The sequence below is a fragment of the Danio aesculapii genome, chromosome 5 (assembly GCF_903798145.1).
Source record: "Danio aesculapii chromosome 5, fDanAes4.1, whole genome shotgun sequence".
NCBI lineage: Eukaryota > Metazoa > Chordata > Actinopteri > Cypriniformes > Danionidae > Danio > Danio aesculapii.
Window position 1 is genome coordinate 71,139,221 of NC_079439.1, and position 24,829 is coordinate 71,164,049.

At 34.1% G+C, this 24,829-nt stretch overlaps 3 protein-coding genes across 3 annotated transcripts in view; 2 read left to right on the plus strand and 1 right to left on the minus strand.

Moving 5' to 3' along the window:
* Window positions 1–4,444, minus strand: part of eif2b1 (eukaryotic translation initiation factor 2B, subunit 1 alpha) — an 8,350-nt gene extending 3,906 nt beyond the window's left edge. The window contains exons 1-6 of the mRNA XM_056457123.1: window positions 4,152–4,444; window positions 3,400–3,501; window positions 1,886–2,022; window positions 1,450–1,566; window positions 966–1,078; window positions 535–603 (exon numbers count right to left, since the gene is read on the minus strand). Coding sequence (XP_056313098.1) covers window positions 535–603; window positions 966–1,078; window positions 1,450–1,566; window positions 1,886–2,022; window positions 3,400–3,501; window positions 4,152–4,164 — 551 coding nt within the window. The 5' untranslated portion in view covers window positions 4,165–4,444. The remainder of the gene's footprint in view (window positions 1–534; window positions 604–965; window positions 1,079–1,449; window positions 1,567–1,885; window positions 2,023–3,399; window positions 3,502–4,151) is intronic.
* A 1,690-nt stretch (window positions 4,445–6,134) lies between these two features.
* On the plus strand, window positions 6,135–20,102 carry gtf2h3 (general transcription factor IIH, polypeptide 3). The gene is made up of 13 exons (XM_056457124.1): window positions 6,135–6,249; window positions 6,394–6,473; window positions 8,834–8,940; window positions 9,602–9,732; window positions 10,231–10,293; window positions 10,412–10,441; window positions 14,878–14,906; window positions 15,011–15,085; window positions 16,984–17,037; window positions 18,902–18,970; window positions 19,063–19,198; window positions 19,735–19,771; window positions 19,869–20,102. The coding sequence occupies exons 1-13, from the start codon at window positions 6,240–6,242 to the stop codon at window positions 19,936–19,938; spliced, it is 891 nt and encodes a 296-aa protein (XP_056313099.1). The 5' UTR covers window positions 6,135–6,239; the 3' UTR covers window positions 19,939–20,102.
* A 2,715-nt stretch (window positions 20,103–22,817) lies between these two features.
* Window positions 22,818–24,282, plus strand: LOC130228686 (gastrula zinc finger protein XlCGF7.1-like). Its single transcript, XM_056457125.1, has one exon. It carries the CDS (start codon window positions 22,818–22,820, stop codon window positions 23,799–23,801), a length of 984 nt encoding a protein of 327 aa, XP_056313100.1. The 3' UTR covers window positions 23,802–24,282.
* The last annotated feature ends 547 nt before the right edge of the window (window positions 24,283–24,829 follow it).

The following is a 24,829-nucleotide window of genomic DNA, read 5'->3' on the forward strand; positions in this document are numbered from 1 at the left end:
CTGTTTTAGCACACAGCTAAAATAATGAAGGAGTGGCTTCACAACAACTCTGTGACTGTTCTTGAATGGCCCACCCAGAGCCCTGACTGAAACCTAATTAAGCATCTCTGGAGAGAGCTAAAAATGGTTGTCCACCATCCAACTTGACAGAACTGGAGAGGATCTGCAAGGAGGAATGGCACAGGATCCCCAAATCCAGCTGTGGAAAAACAGGTTGCATCTTTCCAAAAAAAGACTCATGGCTGTATTAGATCAAAGATGGCTTCTACTAAATATCTAGAACCATGTGATATTTCAGCTTTTTTTTTAATAAATCTGCAAAAATGTCAACAATTCTGTGTTTTTCTGTCAATATGGGGTGCTGTTTGTACATTAATAGAGACAAAAATGATCTTGAATGACTTTAGCAAATGGCTGCAATATAACAATAGTAATAAAAATTAAGGGGGTCTGAATACTTTCCGTACCCTCTGTAGTTTGTAGAGGAATGAAAGCAGTGCATGACTGATGTAAAACACATGGTGATAAACTCACCCGACTGCAGCGTCGAGCACTACTGTGACTGGGATGCTGAGCTTGCGGAGTTTTTCAGCCATGAGTTTACTATGGTGAACCAGGGGAAAAAACATGCATAAATCATCAACACTTAAAAATTAGATACCATATACACTCATAATAATGACCATAGCAGTTTTTACTTTCTTTTTTTATATATATACAGTTGAAGCCAGAATTATTCGCCCTCCTGTGAAGTTTTTCTTTTTTAAATATTTCCCAAATTATGTCTATTGGCGCAAGACATTTTTCACAGTATTTCCTATCATATTTTTTCTTTTGGAGAAAGATAAATTTGTCTTAATTGGGCTAGAATAAAAGCAGTTCTTAATATTTTTTAAAACCATTTTAAGGTCAATATTATTAGCCCCCTTAAGCAATATACATATTTTAACAGCATGAAGACTCACCCTGCTGAATCAGGCTGTGACTCAGTCACATACACTGTGAAGCGTTTGTTATCAGCCGCTGCATTCTCCAGAACCTTCAGGACCACTCGAGATGAGGAGTGGGTCAGGATTTTCTGCAAATCATGGAAAGCAGATTTGGGATTTAAGTTGCATTGGTATATATTTGCAGGCAAAGTCAGCAATACATTGCATGAGTCAACATTATAGATGTTTCTTTTACCCAAAAAATCATTACAATATTAAGTAAAGATCATCTTCAATCAAATTACCTACCATAAATACGTCAACACTCAATGTTTGATTAGTAATATGCAACTTAAACAACTTTAAAAGGCAATATTCTCAATATTTAGATGCTAATCTTCAGCAGATTTTCAAACAATTGTGTCTCTATGCTAACAAACGGTTTTCTTAAGGGTCACATTTGAGCAATATAATGCTAAAACAACACGCCATTTCGTCTTTAGTGGACTAGTGTACTTACAGCTCCATCTTTGATGAAGGTATGGCAGAGTTTACCCACTTTCCCCCTGGAGAGGGAGATTTTCTTCAGGAAGAGTTCACCTCGCTCGATCATCACATTCTTACACTGGGAGAGATCCTGGTGAACAGAAAACAAAGACATTACAAGAGGAATCATGGAAATGATCCGTAAATCATATTGAAGTTAGGGATAATGTACATCCAGCCGAATGTTCACGCAGAATAAAGGCAGACAGGTTTATCAGCAGCTGTTGTAGAGTTTTATTTGCGATGTACACCTGGCTGGGTGTACATTATCCTGCATGTTGTTAAAAATGTCTGTGATATTTAGGGACAGTAAAAATGCTATGGTAAAAATCTGTAAGCTGGTTAAAAGTACAGTTTTTCTACATAAAAACAGAACAGATCTGCTAGATGGAGTGAAAGGTTAAACTGACCGGATGTTCCAGTGATGTGAGACTGATGAAGCGCAGGAATAATTCTCCTCCAGATGACACGGCGACGGATGAATCAGCCTCCTGCAGTCTGTGAATGGCCTGAGTCATGTTCTCTCTAAGGCCCAGAATTGTTTCACCTGCAGGAGGACAAGCATCGGTTTACATCAAGCATCGGTTCATATCGTTTCACATCCTGATCAAGCATCGTTTCATATCTGGATCATGTATCGGTTCACATCTATATCATGTATCGGTTCACATCCAGCAACGGTAAAGATCAAGAATTGATTCACATCCACATCAAGCATCGGTTTACATGGTTTCAAATTCACATCAAGCATTGGTTCACATCAGCTCACATGCAAATCAAGCATCAGTTCACATAGTTTTAAATCCACATCAAGCATCGGTTCAAATCAGTTTACATCCAATCAAGCATCGGTTCACATTAGTTCACATCCAAATTAAGTATTGCTTCACATTAGTTCCCATCCACATCAAGCATCGGTTTACATCAAGCATTGGTTCATATCGTTTCATATCTATATCATGTATTGGTTCACATTCACATCAAGCATCGGTTCACATGGTTTCAAATCCACATCAAGCATCGGTTCACATCAGCTCACATCATTTCACATCCAAATCAAGCATTAGTTCACATGGTTTTAAATCCACATCAAGCATTGGTTCACATCAGCTCACATCATTTCACATCCAAATCAAGCATTAGTTCACATGGTTTTAAATCCACATCAAGCATTGGTTCACATCAGTTTACATTGTATCACATCAAAATCAAGCATCGGCTCAAATGAGTTCACATCCAATCAAGCATCGGTTCACATCAGTTCACATCTTAATCAAGTATTGCTTCACATTAGTTCCCATCCACATCAAGCATCAGTTCACACCCACACTGGTACACATCAAGAGTCGGTTCACATCCCAACAAGCATCGGTTCACTTTGGTCTACATCTATATCAAGTATCAGTTTACAATAGTTCACATCCACATCAAGCATCAGTTCACACCCACATTGGTTCACAATCACATCAAGAGTTGGTTCACATCTATAGTGTATATATCACATCTATAGTACTATATAACATCTATCTATTAGTTTACATGTATATCAAGTAACTAATTCACATTAGTTCACTTCAAGCATCGGTTCATACCCTCATTGATTCACATCTATATCAAGTATTAGTTCTCATTAGTTGACATCCAGTTGAATCGGTTTACATCAGGTGACATCCACATCAAGCACCAGCTCACATTAGTTCACATCTATTTCAAGTATCGGTTCACATTAGTTCACATCCAAATCAAGCATCAGATCACACCCACATCAGTTCACATCAAGCATCAGTTCACTTCTGTTTACATCGTTTCACGTCCACATCAAGCATAGGTTTACATTGGTTCACATCTATGTCAAGTATCTTTTCACATCAGTTTACATCCACATCAAGCATCCAAAGCTGAATGTCAAACAGCACAAACTCACTCTGATCCCTCTTTAGGAACTCAAGCAGTGATCGAATCGCAGCCACCGCTGAAGCCACATCCGGATCTTCTCTGATCTGCCCTCGGAAATACTCCACCAGTTCTGGAAGAGAGAAATACTCAAATAATTCACTGACTTACTTCTACTGTTATATTAGGTTTATAGTGTTTAGCACTAGCCGATGGATTAATTAATATTACATTGAACTTTATAGTAAAATGTTAGACTTACAGTATAGAATAGTAAAGCTATTCATAACTTTAACCACAAATAACTACAATTAGAAACAAGTTAAAACATTTAACAATTACTCAGACATTAAATATCGAGTGAACAAGAAAGTCAAATCCTAAAATTAATAAGGAACAGGTTTCATAACACAGACTAAGATCAGATATAATCATCCATTTAAACACCATGACACTTGCACCTTTAGATAATTAAATAAAGGAAATATTAATAATCTCCTTATCAACAAAGTCTTTAGATGTTCCCATAATGCATTAGCTGTACAAACACACGTGGACTCACAAAATGTCCTCAATTATTGTTGATATTATGTGTCAATCAAACAGGTCGAAAATCAGCATAAATGTCTTGCGTTACCAATCAAAATAACATCACAACTGATCATAATATAATTCATAATGAAACATAAGAGGCTCAAAAAACAAAGCAGCTACGCGAATAACACAAAATCATCTCTGGATCATTATTAAGTGTTTTCTGTCGTGTGTTGTTGTCAAACTCACCTCTTTCCTCCATGTTGAAAGCACTTTGTCTCTCAAATATCTGTCAAATTTTGAGATTCACGAGCTAATAATAATATTGTCGCTGATGCAACGATCTCTCATGACACTCTCTGACGTCCAGTCCGACGAAATATTTAGAGTTTGTCTACAAGAGAATGTTTGTTTTAACCATTTGTTTCATACGATCACTTTCAGCAACTGAATAACATCTATTTTACTAGTGTGTTTCAAATTAGAGGCTATTTACAGCGAACAAGTGGACATGCTCACTTTCTTCTTCTTCGTTGTTTTATGGCGAGTGAACAGTCGTTTCATGTAGCGCCCCTGCTGGACAGCAGAAAAACAGCAGAATCATTTGTTCAATTCTCTACTACAGGGGCGTTTTCAAGCTGTATAATAACACAATAACAATAATTAATAATCGAATTTTTAAAAATATTATTATGGCAAATAAATTAATTAGTGCAAAAAGAACTCAAATTAATTTAATATTAATAATTGATTTATTAATTGTGTGAATAAGAAATAAATATAGTACTTTAATAAGTTGGAAATACATTAATTAACGTAACTTAATAGAACTAAATAATGAGCATCTAAAATATCACGAAATCCTCATGCAAAGTATTAATAATATACTGCTAATGATATATTTTTTCAAAGTAAAATAATACAAATACATATTATAAATATAGACACATACATACATGTTATATATTATTTTAAAAATGTTTATTTTGCTGTATATGATATTATTAAAACTTGGAAAGTCCATGTGTCTACCTGGAGCCAAACCGTGAACCGTAGAGTCTAATTTCAGGGCCTGAAAAAAATGTTTAGTTGTCTCTGCAACATAAATAAATAAACTAAATTAAAATTAAATAAAATATTGCGTCTGGAATGCCGGAGGATAGTGAGTAAAATAAAATAAAATAAAATAAAATAAAATAAAATAAAATAAAATAATGATAAAATAAATAAAATAAAATAAAATAAAATGAGTAAAATAAAATAATAATAATAATAATAATAATAAATAAATAAAATAAATAAAATAATATGAGTAAAATAAAATTAGTAAAATAAATTAATAATAATAATAATAATAATAAAATAAATAAAATAAAATAAAATTAGTAAAATAAAATAATAATAATAATAAAATAAATAAAATAAATAAAATAAATAAAATAAAATTAGTAAAATAAAATAAAATAATAATAAAAAGAGTAACAAAAAATGAAATAAAATAAAATAAAAATGAAGTAAAATAAAATAAAAAATAAAGTAATATAAAATAAAATAAATAAAAATAAATAAAATAAAATAATAATCATAATAATGATAATAATAATAATAATAATAATAATAATAATAATATTAACAATAAAATAAATAAAATTAGTAAAATAAAATTAGTAAAATAACATAAAATAAATAAAAATAAATAAAAAATAAAACTAAGAGTAAAATAAAATAAAATAAAAATAATATAATATAATAAAATAAAAATAAAGTAAATTAAATGAAATGAAAATAAAGTAAAATAAAATAAAAAGAGTAAAACAAAATAAAATAAAAAGAGTAAAACAAAATAAAATAAAATAAAAAAAGTAAAACAAAATAAAATAAAATAAAATATTGCATCTGGAAGGCCGAAGGGTAGTGGATAAAATAAAATAAAATAAAAATATATAAATAAAAACATAAAAATAAACCAAATAAAAAATAAAATAAAATAAATAAATAAAAATAAAACAAAAATAAAAATAAAATAAAACAAAACAAAAATAAATAATAAATTAATAAAATAAAATAAAACAAAAATAAAATAAAATAAAATAAAACAAATAAAACAAATAATAAAATAAAATAAAATAAAATAAAATAAAATAAAATAAAATAAAATAAAATAAAATAATTTCCCGCTCCAGTACAGCAGGCGGCGCTCCGCCGAGTTTAATCCTTCCATTGAATAAATAGAAGAAGACTTCATCATGAATCTAAGCAGCACAACTTTCAACATATTGGAGAAAACAGCAAATAAATACAGTTTTATATCAATTTAAAGACTCGGGAATCGCAGCAATGGCTTCGGGTTTGTAAATCATATAAACACCATACATTAATTGTTTAACAGTTTTTCGATCTCTCGGGTTTTTTTGTGTAAGAAGATGAAAATGCTCCAACAATAAACACACAAAACATTAATATAATAATTCCGCGTGTTGTTGTTTTGCAGACGATGAGATTAATATTCTGGTCATAGTGCTGGATGTGAACCCTGTCTGGTGGGGTCAGCAGGCGCAGCGGGAGCCGAAGGTCAGTTTAATGTTGTTTACTTTATATTAAGTAAGGTCTATAAGGGATACAGCTGCGGATACTCACGTCAATATAACATAACTTTTGTCACGTTGTTCAACAATAATTATATATATATATATATATATATATATATATATATATATATATATATATATATATATATATATATATATTAGATATATTTTGAGTATATTAAGCTTGGGGTGAAGTAGACGTTAATAAAATACAATTTAATGGGTAATTTAATAAATATTATGATCAATACTCGGTATAATTACTGTTTTTCCTTTACTGTGAGGGTTGGGCTTAGAGTTTGGTCTAGAGTAGACGTTAATAAAATACAGTTTAGGGGTAATTTAATAAATAATGTGAATAATACTCAATATAATTAGTGTTTTTACATTACTCTGAGGGTTGGGTTGTAAGTAGACGTTAATAAAATACAATTTAATGGGTTACTTAATAAATATGATCAATACTCGGTATAATTACTGTTTATCCTTTACTGTGAGGGTTCTGCTTAGGGTTTGGGCATAAGTAGACGTTAATAAAATACAGTTTAAGGGGTAATTTAATAAATAATGTGAATAATACTCAATATAATTAGTGTTTTTACATTACTCCGAGGGTTGGGTTGTAAGTATATGTTAATAAAATACAATTGAATGGGTAATTTAATAAATATTATGATCAATACTCTGTATAATTACTGTTTTTCCTTTACTGTGAGGGTTCTGCTTAGGGTTTGGGCTTAAGTAGACGTTAATAAAATACAGTTTAAGGGGTAATTTAATAAATAATGTGAATAATACTCAATATAATTAGTGTTTTTACATTACTCTGAGGCTTGGGTTGTACGTTTACGTTAATAAAATACAATTTAATGGGTAATTTAATAAATATTATGATCAATACTCGGTATAATTACTGTTTTTCCTTTACTGTGAGGGTTGGGCTTAGGGTTTGGGCTAGAGTAGACATTAACAAAATACAGTTTAAGGGGTAATTTAATAAATAATGTGAATAATACTCAATATAATTAGTGTTTTTACATTACTCTGAGGCTTAGGTTGTAAGTATACGTTAATAAAATACAATTGAATGGGTAACTTAATAAATATTGTGAATATCACTCGGTATTTACTGTTTTTACATCACTATAAGCGTCTAAATAGATGTTAATAAAATATTAATTAAATGGGTAAATAATATGGTATAATGGTATACCATACAATGGTAAAATGGTGGTATAATTAGTATTTTACATTACTGTTAGGGTTGTCCTTGGGGCAATCTGCCAATCTTCGTTCTGCAAATCTCTGGGTCTAGCAAGAGCACTTTTAGCTTAACCTGGCATCAATTATTTTATCGGACTAGACCATTAGCATCTCAGTCAAAATGACAAAAGTATTACTAGTGCTAGTTGTGTGTTCATCCTCACTGTCTATAACAATGGTGTCCAAACTCGGGCCTGGAGGGCCGTGTCCTGCAGATTTTAGTATGAGCTGGATTAGCTAGCCCAGGTGTGTCTATGATTGAGGTTGGAACTAAACTTTGCAGGACACCGGTCCTCCCGGCCCGAGTTTGGACACCTCTGGTCTATATCCTCAGTCACTATTCCCTACATTAGTAATATAATCCAATTGAAGGCCTGAATAAAAATGGGAGCACTCAGTACACAGGAAGGGATACTGCTTTGTTTGTGCTTTGCTGGTTGATAAATTATTCAGATGGATTGGTCAGAGCCTGTGATACTTATTTTAGTGAGCTGTCTATTGGTAATGAAGCAAAGTATTTTCATATCTGTTGTTCATTTCGTAATACATTTTCAGTGCCTATTTGTATAAGTTGATGTTAAATACTAGTTTGAGACAGTGTTCGCAGCTAAAGAATGTTAAGTGCAAATTTGGTGGTGAAAAATGTTTTTGTGCTAATATAAGAGGAGTTAAAACAGACCGGTCAATTTTTAGCAGGAACACTAAAGTAAGGGGCGGGATGTGAACATGACAGGAGGGTTAAATAAATAATATAAATAATTCTCATTAACTTCTGTCTGCAGCTGTATCCCTTCTAGCAACAACTGTTTATTTACTATAATCCAGTGTTTCCAAACCCTGTTCCTGGAGGCACACCAACAGTACATATTTTGTATGTCTCCTTTATCTAACCCATTCGTGTCAGGTGTTGGAGTCTCTTCTAATGTTCTGATGAGTTGATTCAGGTGTGTTTGATTTGGGAGAGGTTGAAAATGTGTACTGTTGGTGTGCCTTCAGGAACAGGGTTGGGAAACACTGCTATAATCTACCATGTTTGGACTATTATCGCTAACAAATAACTGTTTATTTCTTTTTCTTCAGTTCACCCTTTCAACATGTTTGGACAGTTTGATGGTCCTGGCAAATGCTCATTTGGTCATGTCAAGGACCAACAAACTAGCTGTCATCGCTAGCCTATATCAAGAAAGGTAAACGTAGACAATTATTTTATATATTAGGCATATGATCAGTCCAGGATAAAAAAAAAACATGTTTATATATATATATATATATATATATATATAGTTCAAGTCAAAATTATTAGCCCCCTGTTTATTTTTTTTTCCCCAATTTCTGTTTAGCGGAGAGCAGATTTCTTCTTCACATTTCTAAACATAATAGTGTTAATAACTCATTTCTAATAACTGATTTATTTTATCTTTGCCATGATGACAGTAAATAATATTTGACTAGATATTCTTCAAGACACTTCTATACAGCTTAAAGTGACATTTAAAGGCTTAACTAGGTTAATTAGGCAGGTTAGGGTAATTAGTAAAGTTATTGTATAACGATGGTTTGTTCTGTAGACTATCGGAAAAAAATATAGCTTAAAGCGGCTATTAATTTTGACCTTAAAATGGTTTTTAAAAAATCTAAAACTGCTTTTATTCTAGCCGAAATAAAACAAATAAGACTTTCTCCAGAAGAAAAAATATTATCAGACATACTGTGAAAATTTCCTTGCTCTGTTAAACATCATTTGGGAAATATATTAACAAAAACAATAAATTAAAGGGGGGCTAATGATTCTGACTTCAACTGTGTATCAAGAACATACTCAAACAATGCTGTTGTTGTGTTTCCAAGCCACTTCTTGTATCCCAGTAAGCAGTGGAGATCTGGGGAGGAAATCTCTGCAAACCCCGACGGCAAATATGAGCTTCTCTCAGTCACCAATGATCTGTTTGCAGAGGAGATCAGGAATCTGATGGAAAAAGGTTAGATCATTTTGTTATACTGGTTAATAGATTGGTGGCACAATGGCTTAGTGGTTAGCACTGTCGTCTAACAGTAAGAAGGGCGCTGGTTTGAGTCACTGCTGTTCCAGCTGGCATTTCTCTGTGGAGTTTGCATGTTTTCCCCGTGTTGACGTTGGTTTCCTCCGGGTGCTCCGGTTTACCTCACAGTTCAAACACATGCGCTATAGGGGAATTGAATAGACTAAATTGGCTGTAGTGTATGAGTGTGAATGAATGTGTATGGGTGTTTCCCAGTGATGGGTTTCATGTGGGATCCGCTGCGTAAAACATATGCTGGAATAGTTGGCGGTTCATTCCGCTGTGGCGACCCCTGATGAATAAAGGGACTAAGCCAAAGGAAAATGAATGGATGAAGGAAATAGCCCTTGAATATCTAATGCTATTATTGTCACTGTGTGTTTTGCTTTCTGTGGTGATGATGCAGCATTATAATAACGTTATTTTCTTGATTAACAGCGGAGGTCAGTGGAAGTCAGACGGAAACACTGTTGGCTGTGTCTCTGGCCAGAGCTCTGTGCTGTATCCTCTAACACTGCTTTATATATATATATATATATATATATATATATATATATATATATATATATATATATATATATCCACAGACTGCTTATGTTTTCATTAATATTTGACTCAGACATTAATCGAATCTCAAAGGACGTACAAGGTAAACCGCTTCCCCTTGAACATACAATAACACATTTATTCATAAAACTATGCACAATAATAATCAATATTAATAAGTATTATAAAATATTGTTTATATACACCCCACACAAACATAAAGTTGAGGTCAGAATAATTTTCCCCCCCAATTTCTGTTTATCGGAGAGATTTTTTTCAGCACATTTCTAATCATAACAGTTTCAATAACTCATCTCTAATAACTGATTTATTTTATCTTTGCCATGATGACAGTAAATAATATTAGACTAGATATTCTTCAAGACACTTCTATACAGCTTAAAGCGACATTTAAAGGCTTAACTAGGTTAATTAGGTTAACTAGGCGGGTTAGGGTAATTAGGCAAGTTATTGTATAATGATGGTTTGTTCTGTAGACTATTGAAAAAAATATAGCTTAAAGGGGCTAATAATATTGACCTTAAAATGGTGTTTAAAAAATTAAAAACTGCTTTTATTCTAGCCGAAATAAAACAAATAAAACTTTCTCCAGAAGAAAAAATATTATCAGACATACTGTGGAAATTTCCTTGCTCTGTTAAACATCATTTGGGAAATATTTAAAAAAAAGAGAAAATAATTGAAAGCGGGTGTTACATTTTAAAGATGTTTTAGTGGGATGCTGTAACATTTAAGTGAGACAGGTGTAATGTGTGCGACAGATCAAGGGTGAGGCAGGAATCAATTCTCTAAGCTTTTTACTCAATAGTTGAGAATTATGTAACAGTAATGGGAGAGGAAAAAGAAAGAAAGAAACATTTATAATTATCTTTAAACAAAAACAACGAGTGGAAGCCAAATCAAAGAAATTAACAAAACAAAACAATCCTTAAAACTAAAGTCTAAACTAGGCGTCAAAAATAAATACAAATAAACACCGAAATCTTCAGTGTATACCATAGACTGTAAAATATATGGACGTAGCATCTGTGACGTCACCCATAGGTTTCTGAAGAGCGCAAATGAAGCTAAAAGTAGGCGCGGCCAACCATCGCCATTTTGTTCGCGCGTCATCGCACCCACGGCGGGATACCAAACAAGGGCAAAATGGCGGAAAGTGAGCTGAGCTACAGACACCTGCTGGCATTTTGCTTGGACCTGGTTTAGACAGAGCTTACTTTGGGAGAAACGCTTGATACTTCATTACCTGCGACTCGTCTGTGTTCTGACCACATGTGCTTGGCTTTACACTATATCAATAAAGTGTTTAGACTTTTAAAAACACTGTAGTAATACATTGAGCCACTAAGCATTGTTCTTATGACGTTTTTCAACAGGAGGAAAACCCGAAATATGTCCAAACACTTCAAACATAGTCTGTGTTAGTAAATCCAAGACTGTTGATGAAATCCAGGCATAACACTGTATGACGCTTCATATGACTTTTTTATAGCCTACAGCTAATCAATCTGTCAGATTCTGGAGGGCATTACAGCTCTAAAGAACATTATAAATGATAAATGATCTTAAATAAAACACACATTTATAATTGTATAAGTATATAACTTTACTCACCAGGGAAACGGAGGCCACGTGAATGGTTTGTGAGCACAATTAAGTGCACACAGCATCCCATATCATCTGATAATTGTAGGAAATAATCCCAAAAGGCAATTGACTGTGTAAAGAAGCATTAACCAACACAAAAATGCGATGTATATGCCGAGTTTATCGGCTAATTAGCCGTAATCAGCTCAGGAGGCGAGCAGCGAGACCTAGCTGTCACTCAAGTGGCCACGCCCTTAATTATGCAGACTTAATATAACTTAATAAAACGAAACGGATGAGTTATAAAAAAAATTCACCCCCCTCACAGTTGTCATGGAGGTAATCATGGCTATATGCACCAAAGCCATCATTTGTACCAGGCTGTAAACATGTTTTTATCAGCTGTAAAAATGGCCAATTTCCCATTGCAGTCAGAAATGACCTGGACTTCCTGGAGCCAGCCCCCCAAGGCGAGTCGATGAATTGCAGTTTTAGTTACTTCCGTATTGGCTTCCCGAGGGAGAGCGGGAGGTTGCCCCTTGGTGTATACGACACCCGAACTAAACTAATTAAAGCTACAAAACCCAAAATACACAACTGGCAAAACACTCAAACTAATCTAACAAAACATCAATCGAAACTAAAACAAACCGGATAAGACGGTCAAAGCTTAGTTTAGAACCACACAACAACCATCACATTATGTTACTTAAAGCCAACGGAGTTCAACAAGCAAACTCGAATTACCACAGTAAACTGAGGTAATAAATCACTAAACAGCCGAAGCATAGCACAATCAAATTGCGTGGAGCACAAATGGTACGCCGAGGCAGAGCGCACCCCACACATTGGTCTGTCGGAGCTTTAAATCCTTGTGGCTCGTCCTGGGATTGGTGGAGAACCGACACAGTCATAATGATGATGGACAGAATGGTAAACCAATAAGAAACCTAAAGACTAAACAAGCAGAGAGGAGGGTGAGAAAAAAAAAATAAAAATAGACAAAGAAAACATCAAACATAACAGGGGGGCTAATAATTCTGACTTCAACTGTATAGGTGGGAACACCTAAACAAGACATGCAAATGAAGTGTTGTTGTCAGCAGGGTAAAATGCATTTTTTCCAGTCCCGATCTCATCAGCAAATAAGTACCCACTCATGATACATTTTCGTGCAAATTAAGTACTGGAGTCAGAACCTGTCCTGCCACTTGACCAGCTTGATCGTGTTACCTAGCCATTTGTTAGATAATAGACACAGCTTTGTACTGATCATTTGCATTACTTTGGAGACATGAAACTGTATTTTACATATTTAAAAAAATGTGTAGTCTTTCACTAGTATTCAGCTAAAAGTGACGTTTAAAGGCTTAACTAGGTTAATTGGGTTAAAGTTAGGGTAATTAGGCAAGTTATTGTATAACAGTGGTTTGTTCTGTAGGCAATCCAAAACAAAGGGGTTAAGAGGGCTAATAATATTGACCATAAAATGTTTTTTTTTGTAATATATAAATAAAAATGGCTTTTATTCTAGACAAAATAAAACAAATAAGATTTTCTCCAGAAGAAAAAATATTAGAGGAAATACTGTGAAAAATTCCTGAATCTGTTAAACATCATTTGGGAAATAATTGACAAAGAAAATCACAGGAGGGCGAATAATTCTGACTTCAGCTGTATGTATTGTAAGTTTATTTATTGATTTATTGATATAAACATGGGTTTTATCAATTTATTGTGTTTCATGTGGTTTGTGATGCTCAAAAGATTCATCACTTATTATTACATGTATATTAGTGGTGGGCCGTTATCTGCATTAATGCGAGACTCTTATCGCACGATAATAAAAATCGGCGTTAATCTATTCTCAAAGTTGAGTTGGGAGCTGGGTCTATTCTACGCAAGCTATGATGACTTTCACCTTGATATTTTAGCGCGGATGTATACCTGACCGGTGAGCCGTCTGACAAACAAAGTACCCTTCTGAATCAAATTAGCAGGATGCCCTTCTGGATCTTTCACTTACTCTAAAGACACTACTGACTACGCTTACATGGACATCTGTAATCTAGTTATTTGCCTTAATAGACAATAGTATAATTAAGGTGTTATCGTGACGTGCTTTCATGTTAGAGTTTACTGTAATTTTGGGTGACTTTAACTGCAGTTCGGCCGTTTCACTTTAACTCACGAAGATTTCATGCATGTCCCCATGACAAACTGGGGTATTAGAATTTAATAACACACGCTGAAAGTAAAGAAAAAAACTTCAGCATTTTGAGGTGTGTGTGTGTTTGGTCCTTTACTGACAGCTGTGTGTGTGGATCTTGTCAGAAAATATGGTGAAAAGTCCTACATGACGGTAATAGTTTGATTGCGGTGTTTACTTCAATAATGCCACTAATATCTGCATACTCCACATGTCTTAATTACATTTCTGTTTAGTTCAGTTATGACTTTAGTCAGATTAAGGTCATCAAGAATCGCTGTTTGGAGCTTGTGTAGGCCTACAGTTCACAATTCATGTTTAATCGAATATAAACAGTTAGTAAACACAAGTACATCTTTTTGAACATTATTTATTTTCATCACCAGTTATCATAGTAGATAAGTTTCTCAATCAGTTTGTGATGCATTTTGGAAACAGGAGATGAGCCCCTGGTGTAATGCGCCACCTGGCTTGAGAAACTCGTTCTCAAAGACTTATATTTAGTAATTATTTGGGTGACACACATATTCTGAATGCCTTCGGCAAATTCAAATGAGCCATTTTAATCTAGATTAACTCCAAGATTACAGTGAGATTAATCTAGATTAAAAAAATCTATGCCCACCTATAATAAATAAATAAATATATATATATATATATATATATATATATATAATATAATGTTTTAATGCTCTAACTGAACTCTCATGTGTTTACTTTAGCTGGTCAGGAGGTGAAATCGAGGATATTGGTAAGCACTTTTTGAGGGGGAGGGGTCAAAAAATTAGACATGTAATATTTAGTTATATTTGCATAAATAGTAATATTTAGACATTTCTTTCATTATGATTTCAGGTAATTAAAGCTGCTGAGGATTCTACATCTCAGTACATGAACTTCATGAATGTGATTTTTGCAGCACAGAAGAAGGTGAGCAGAATTACTGAAATATTTATAAATGAGGGCTGCACAATACATCGCAAGAGTATCATTATCGTGATACTAGTATATGCAATATAAGTATCGCAGAGCAGGTGGGACCTGCAGGATTTTATTCCAAGGTACGCACAAATCCAGTACCGCCCCGCCCCCTTCCCCCAATCATGTCAAGAAATACTGATGCTTACTGTCAAAGGCTACTTTATTTAAGGGCATCCGTTGACATAATTCGTTTCTTTTTTAGTTTTATTATTTCGCTGAAATCTAAATGTAATAAAAGCACATCAGCAGCAAGGAAAACCCAGACGCTCAATACGTAATCTTTAAAATTATGACATAATAAAATATTTGCAAATATATGACAGAAGATTGTGATACAATACAATTAAGCATTCATTAAATCCTTACTTTCCACTGACCGAAAATCATCCACCCGCACAGTTGAGTAATGGACTGCCTCAAACTAAAATATACTATGATATTTTTCTTGTAAAATATCTTTTTAAAATGGATTTCGGATATTGTTAGTCTCTGTTTAAATATTTTTCTTGGTAAGTTTTCTTCTAGATAAAATAAAAGAACTAATAACATTTGAGGTGAAGTGCTTCAAAACAAATCCGCTATGCTTCAACAATGCCGAATCACAAACTTGTCAAATAAAATAATAACTAGCCTAAATAAAATTAAAGTGAAATATTCAGTTTCAGAGAAGCCTATATTAAACCGTTTCCCTGTTGCACCCTTTTTAGACTTGGATAGAAAGTGCCCTTCCAAAATGAACAGAAGTGCCCCGCTCTTCAGCTCGCGATCACCCCAAACCTCCCCTCATCCACCTCCCCCTGATCTGTCTGATGAAAGAAACAGTTCCCCCGCCTCAGGTGCTGATAAGACTGTGGGGGATCAGTATTTGTCTCATTAGTTTTAGGCCTCTTGGCAAATGTCTCAATTAAGTTTAGCTGTTTTAAAGAGTGTTTACTCGTTTTGAACCTTGTAGCTGTCTGAATTGTAGTTTTTATTGTGTGGAAAAACTAAAGCCAGTAGATTTCTTTACCCATCTCCCACCATTCAAGTACATACACACTTTAAAACACACAAAGGCACACCTTTATTTATTCTTGTTCTTTTTTGCTTTGTCAATATATCATATTCAGCTATTTCCAGCCTGGTTTTAGCTGGTCAGGCTGAAAAATGACTAGCTAAAACCAGCTTGACCAGCCTCGTTTAAGCTGGACATAGCTGGTTTTGGCTGGGCTCCCAGCCTGGCTAGGCTGGTCAAGCTGGTTTTAACTGGTCATTTTCCATCCTGACCAGCTAAAACCAGGCTGGAAATAGCTGGAAACCAGCCTGGAAATGGCCAAAACCCCTCTAAAACTAGGCTGGTCAACCAGCTAAAACCAGCCAACCAGCCTAGGCTGGTTTAAGCTGTTTTTTTCAGTAGGGTGTCTGCAGAGGTTTTCACTAATAGTGTTTTAAAGACTAAATGTTTGCAGTTCTTAGTCTGCAATAGAATTAATTAGATCTGAAAAATTATGATGGGAAATGATGAGTAAGGGCCAATGGAGGGAATTTGGCCAGGACTCCGGGGTTACACCCCTACTCCTTACGAGAAGTGCAATGGGATTATTATTAACCACAGAGAGTCAGGACCTCGATTTAACGTCTCATCTGAAAGACGGCGCCCACTGACAGTATAGTGTCCCCTTCACTTTACTGGGGCATTAGGACTTACACAGACTGCAGGTTGACATGGCTGTGGCCGTAGGGGAAATCTTATCGTTATCGCAATACTTAATAATATCACACATTTTCCAGTATGGTGCAGCCCTAATTAAAATTGTGTCTTTTTTAATGTTTGATAACACTACTGTTATTAAATGTAATTCCCTAAGAATATCCTGATTGATGCCTGTGTGCTGGACTCGGACTCTGGACTTCTACAGCAGGTATTTTATTTAATCAGTGTGTAAAACCACTTTATAATTTTGTATAATAGCTATAGTTGCTGATAAAATTGGGTTATTACAATGTATTTTCTGCTTACATTTAGGGTTAACACTTTATTTGCTTACACTTTAAGCTGACATAGTTACAATGTAACTTCATTTAACTACTACAGTTATTTTAATGAATACATTACATAATGAATACATACATAATGAATTTAGTTACATGTAATTATGCATAATTTACTTATTTGTGTGAAATAATGAATATAGTACTATAATGAACATGACAAATTAAATAAGGTAACTTGGTTCCCCAAAAATATTTTTAAAATATAATAATATAAATTGTTTACAGGATAAACTAAACTTTTATACAAGAAACTCTACATTTTAATAACTGTAATAACATGGTAACTTATGTTATAATAATATGTTGTTATAATTATATTAACATGTAGAGTTTCTTGTTCCTAAATACAATAAACATAATTTATTTTAATAACTATAGTAAGTGCACGTGTGTCACTACGCCACCTTAAATTAAAGTGATACTGTTTATTTGTTCCATGCACAAGCTCTAGTAATTACAATCAATAATGCTGAGTTACTAATTATAAAGTGCATTCTAACCCTACCATATAGTAATTACGAGTGATTAATTAATATTACTCAGTATTTAAATTAATATTTACCATTTTAGACACCATTTGAGTCTTTGTCACACAGTGCCTGTATTTACAAAATTAATAACCGTCAATTAAAAATAACTTAATGAAATGTATGTAATTAAATACACCAAAATATATTAGTAGTAAATGATTATTAATAACTAATCAAATAATGGTGCAAAAATAATCCAAACAATGTCTTATTGGTTCAAATTGTCATTTTTTTTGTTGTTTTTTTTACAACATAAAAGTTTAAATTGAATATAAACGTGTCAAAATTAATCTCATCAATTTTCAACAAGCAAAATAAAATAAAAATTCCAGCCAGGGGACGATTGGTATGTAAATGATGGTATGTAAATTTATGCAAATTTTTACACTTTAAGTTCCTTTTTTTTATGAATATCGTTGATTTCTTTTCAGTTTTTTAAAGAATGTCCTGGATTTTTTTCAGTGTTTTTTAAACAAACAAACAAACACACTGATAAATAAATAAACAAATTAATACAAATAAAATAAAAATTCCAGATAGGAGAACAATATGTTCGAAAGGAAATAAATGGTATGTAAATTTATGCAAATTTTTACACTTTAAGTTCCATTTTTTTTTAAAGAATTTCCTGGATTTTTTTCAGTGTTTTTAAACAAACAAACAAACAAACTGATGAATAAATAAACAAATTAATACAAATAAAACAAAAAATCCTGCCAGGAGAACAATCTGTTTTAAAGAAAATAAATGGTATGTAAATATATGCAAATTTTACACTTTAAGTTCCAGTTTTTTAAAGAATATCCTGAATTTTTTCAATGCTTTTAAACAAACAAACTTAGAAGTAAAAAAAACTTATTATTACAAATAAAATTTTAATTTCAGCCAGGAGAAGAATCTGTTTTAAAGGAAATAAATGATATGTAAATTTATGCAAATATTTACACTTTAAGTTCCAGTTTTTTAAAGAATATCCTGGATTTTTTTCTGTGTTTTTAAACAAACAAATAAATAAAGTAATTAAATAAATTGAATAAATTTCTGATGGTAAATCCTATATACACACTCTTATGTGCCACTAAACAGATCTGCATCAGACCTTTCCCATTTCCTTTTTGCCATGTTTACACTTCACTATCCATCTGCATTGACTGAATCAATTCCCCCTTCTCTATGTGTGTTTTCTTCATCTTTTAACCAGGCTTGTGACATTACCGGTGGCTTGTATCTCAGAGTTCCTCAGAAAGTTGCTCTCACACAGTATTTATTGGTGAGATATCTGCGCAAAACTTTACCAGATCCAAACACAGGTTACTGTACACTGCATAAGTTGTCTGAGTGTAAGTGTTGTTTGTGTGTCAGTGGGTTTTCTTACCAGACGCAGAGCAGCGTTCACAGTTATTGCTGCCTCCTCCAGTGCATGTGGACTACAGAGCCGCTTGCTTCTGCCACCGCAACCTCATAGATATCGGATACGTCTGTTCAGTCTGCCTGTCGAGTATGTCTTTATACTGTTTCTATCAGACTACACATACTTGCATTACATGTCAGAAGTTTGGCATCAGTAAGATTTTTGAAAATGTTATTAAAAGAAGCTTATTCTGCTGTTAAAAACTGTTAAATAGTGCTGGTTATTTATATATATATATACATGTTTATAAATATATATATGTTTATATATATACATGTTTGTTTATATATATATATATATATATATATATATATATATATATATATATATATATGTTTATATATATATATATATATATGTTTATATATATATATATATATATGTTTATATATATATATATATATATATATATATATATATATGTTTATATATATATATATATATATATATATATATATGTTTATATGTTTATATATATATATATATGAATTTATATATATATATATATATATATATATATATATATATATATATATATATATGTATATGTATATGTATATATATATATATATATATATATATTATAACATCCTATATGGCAATTTTTCCATTTTGTTTTCCAGTATTCTGCAACTTCAGTCCAATCTGCACAACATGCGAGTGAGTCTGACAACATCATTTTAAAATGTTTCTGATTAATAAGTCATTTTTCAGGCAGCTTTAAACAAACTTTCTATCATGTTTTTTTTATTTATAGGACTGCCTTCAAAATGCCTCTCCCTCAGATGGCTAAAACCAAGAAGAAAAAGCTGAAAACTGCAAACTGATTCGTCTGTCGTCTCAACTAATGTGCTTTAATTATCTCACATTAATGTCTTTTTGAACAGCATACCTTTATAATTGAATATTTGGTTACAAACTTGTGTATATTTGAACACCCTATTCTAATGTATCCTTCACTTTAAATAAAAGACATTTTTATATAAAAACAAAACAACCTGTAAACTTTTCATGAACATTTTCTAGAATGCCTTGTTGATGTCAGAGGAGAATGGCCAGACTGGTTTCAGCTGATAGAAAGGCAACAGTAACTTAAATAAGCACTCGTTACAACCGAGGTCTGCAGAAGAGCATCTCTGAACACACAACACGTCCAACCTTGAGGCGGATGGGCTACAGCAGCAGAAGACCACACCGGGTGCCACTCCTGTCAGCTAAGAACAGGAAACTGAGGCTACAATTCACACAGGCTCACCAAAGCTGGATAATACAAGATTGGAGAAACGTTGCCTGGTCTGATGAGTCTCCATTTCTGCTGCCACATTCAGATGGTCGGGTCAGAATTTGCCATCAACAACATGAAAGCATGGATCCATCCTGCCTTGTATCAATGGTTCAGGCTGCTGGTGGTGGTGTAATCGTGTAGGGGATATTTTCTTGGCCCCTTTAGTACCAATTGAGCATCGTGTCAATGCCACAGCCTACCTGAGTATTGTTGCTGACCATGTCCTTTCCTGTACTCATCTTCTGATGCCTACTTGCAGCAGGATAACGCACCATGTCATAAAGCTTGAATCATCTCAGACTGGTTTCTTGAACATGACAATGAGTTCACTGTACTCAAATGGCCTCCACAGTCACCAGAACTCAATCCAATAGAGCACCTTTGGCATGTGGTGGAACGGGAGATTCGCATTATGGATGTACAGCCGACAAATCTGCAGCAACTGGGTGATGCTATCATGTCAATATGGAGCAAAATCTCTGAGGAATATTTCCAGTACCTTGTTAAATCTACGCCACGAAGGATTAAGGCAGTTCTGAAGGCAAATGGGGGTCCAACCAGGTACTAGTAAGGTGTACCTAATAAAGTGGCCGGCAAGTGTATAATACTAAATATTTCTAATGTAACATACGGGCCACAGCTGAAGAACGGGATTGCCCTTAAATACCCTATTTCTTATTGGTCTGACAATAATGACCATAGGTGCCAGGACGTCTGGCGTCAGAAATCGCTGTGCAGGACACCTTGTTTGCACAGGTTGCTTGTTTGCAAGCTATATACTCTGCCCTATAGCAAAAGTAGTTTAAGTATTGTTTGAGATGGCCAAAATCTGTGCAGAATCGATCACCGGTGATCACAGCAAGATGCATGCCGGGTCAGAAATGTGTCCGAGTTGCCTTTACCTCGCTCTGATGTCACGCTATTGGGCTGACGTGCGCCAAAAAACTCGCGACGGCGAGGCGGGTACCTCGGATTGAGCAGTCGGCAGCAGTTGCTCTCCAAAGAAAGGGAAAAGGGGCAAACCGCTTTCTGTGCACACGTGACTCGACTCAGTCCACGTTTGTTATTTTGCGTCTCGTATCCTCCGATTTGCATCGCAAACTCTACACCAACGAAAGGACTTCTTCAAAGCATCAGAGAAACTCGCACGACAGGAGAAACTCAGGTATTTGGTCGTCCGTTATGCGGTGCTCCTTTTCCAGAAAAGTGTTTTAAGTCTTGGTGGTTCCTTAATAGTTGTGTGGAGCTGATTTAAATCAGAGAGATTAAGTTAGAATTGCGAGATATAAAGTCAGAATTGTGAGTTAAGTCAGAATTGCGAGTTATAAAGTCAGAATTGTGAGTTATTAAGTTATAAAAACGGGAGTGTTGGCTGGTATGCAAAGCACCCATCTGTGAATAATACTGAGCACATACAAGTCACTGAGCACATTGTCTCTTTATATCAGTAATTTGTTATGTATTTGGCTATTACTTGTTAATGTGGCAAGCCGTTTTTTTACATTTAATCTATAAACCTTACTAGTTTTCATGTTATTAGTACTTATTTTTAAATACTAGTGCTTATTCATTAGATACTAGTGTTTTTTTTTAATATACTAGTGATTACTCATTAGACACTAGTTTGCTTTTATTAGATACTAGTACTCATTCAATAGATACTAGTACCTATTAAATAGATATTAGTATTTAATAGATAAGTACCAGTATCTCTTAATTAGGTACTAGTATCTATTTAATAAGTACTAGTACCTAATGATTACCTACTAGTACATCAAAATTTGTACTAGTCCCAGCTGGAATGCATACTAACCAAAACTGAATGGTTGATATCTCAATGACAGATCCCCATTGAAATTAATGAAATTTAAAAAAATGTGTTACTAGTGACAACAGTTACAAGTCACTATTAAACTAAGTACTAGTATCTAATAAACAAGAAAGGCTTTAATTAACTCCACAACAAATATATCAAATAACCTTTGGCGAAGTTCTTACTGTAGTAAGGGAGATCTACTTCATTCTTGTCTGTCACTGTGCTGCTTATCTATGTGAGATGCAGCAAGAGTAGGCTACAGGTATCTGAGCAATAGTGAGAGATAGTGGCTCTGACACGCAAGTGGGAATGGTGGGCGGGGAGAACTAGCTCATTTGCATTAAAGACACAGGCAACAAAAACAGCGTCAAATTTCCCATATTCATAAAGATGTAAATAATCTGATGGGTATTTTGAGCTGAAACTTTACAAACACATTTAGGAGACACAAAAGACTTAATCTTTGTAAAATAGGAGCCCTTTAAAGTAATGATTGTAGTATTAGTGTACTTTGCTCATAGAATGAATTTAAAATAGCACCAAATTGATCATGATTTATTGATGATTGATTTAAAATGCAGTTTCTTACTTTTATTTCAGGCCTGATGGAGGAGACAAAAGAGAAAACTGGCTCACTGAAGGGAAAATATGAAACATGTTTGACCTGCACTCATTGTGGAAAGAGTCTGAGATGCAAACAGAGTCTCAGGAATCACATGATGGTCCACACTGGAGAGAAACCGTTCACATGTGTTCAGTGCGGGACCAGTTTCAGACATTTGTCAACCTTTAATGAACACAAGAAGATTCACACTGGAGAGAAACCGTTCACATGTGTTCAGTGCGGGACGAGTTTTAGACAATCGTCAGCCTTAAATGAACACAAGAAGATTCACACTGGAGAGAAACCGTTCGCATGTGTTCAGTGCGGGACGAGTTTCAGACAATCATCAGCCCTTAATCAACACATGATGATCCACACTGGAGAGAAACAGTTCACATGTGATCAGTGCGGGACGAGTTTCAGACGTTTATCAACCCTTAATGAACACATGAAGATTCACACTGGAGAGAAACCGTTCACATGTGTTAAGTGCGGGACGAGTTTCAGATGTTTATCAAACCTTAATAAACACATGTTGATCCACACTGGAGAGAAAACACACAAATGTGATCAATGCGGCAAAACATTTTTGAGAGCTTCAGAGCTGAAGAAACATCTTAGAGTTCACACAAAGGAGAGACCTTATTCATGTTCATTGTGTAGGAAGAGATTTAAATGTCAGCAAAGTTTAAAAGCACATCAAAAGATCCACACTGGTGTGAGAGAGTATATGTGCTTTGAGTGTGAGAAGACTTTTATTACAGCTGGAGAACTGAAACGGCACCAGAGGATTCACACTGGAGAGAAACCGTACGTGTGTTCACACTGCGGCAAGACATTCAGTCTGTCGCAAAACCTGAAAACACATGAGAAGATTCACACTAAAGAGAAAGCTTACAGATGTGATCAGTGTCTTAAAAGTTTCACAAAATTGCCTCAGTTTAAGAAACACATGAAAATCCACTGTAAAAAGAAACCCAAATGACTTAAAAATCACAGAATGTCAAGAAAATAAACCAATGTTTATTTGGTTTCTATGTATATCGCTTGATTTATCAGAGTTTTTCTCATTACGCTGTATTTTGCAAAGCTGAATACATTCTTGATGTATATGTGTACAATTTCAGCAGTAGTTTTATAATATTACAACATTATTGTATCCATTATTTGTACACCCACTGACCACTTTATTAGGTACACCTTACCAGTACCTGGTTGGAGCCCCTTTTGCCCTCAGAACTGCCTTAATCTTTCATGGCATAAACCATCTGTAAACCCTAGAGATGGTTGTTCGTAAAAAACCCAGTAGATCAGCAGTTTCTGAAATACTCAGACCAGCCTGTTTGGCACCAACAACCATGCCACATTCAGAGTCACTTAAATCACATTTCTTCCCCATTCTGATGCTTTGTTTGAACTGCAGCAGATCGTCTTGACCATGTCTACATGCCTAAATGCATTGAGTTGCTGCCATGTGATTGGCTGATTTGCAACTTTGCATTAAAAAACAGTTGGACAGGTGGCCGGCGAATGAATATGTTAACATTATTGAAGTGTCAAAAGAACTGTGTGCACTGAATGCTGAAACGGAATAAAATGTGTCAACTACTGCATTTCCTGTTTGCTTTTTGTCATATCGGAGTGATACAAACACAAGTGTCTTTTTAAAAGTTTCCTGACGTTAAAATATAATTCAAATCCCAGTGATTTTGAGACCCACCGTGCTGATATAAAGCCGTATTGCAGTGCTACATGTGTAATGTTGTTTATACAACAGTTCAACAGCATAATCGAGGTCAAGTTGGTTTGATATTCGCACATTCGTTCATTTTAATGCTCCCATATGGTTTACCATGATGCTATTTTGATATTGGGTCTGAAATTGCATTTAGGTTTGACTTCAAACAACATTAACACTATTCAATTGACTGAACACTGTTGTACTTATTATTAAGGAGATTGTGCGAATGTGTGAAAATACTTTACCTCAATGCGCAATAGTGTATAAAAAAA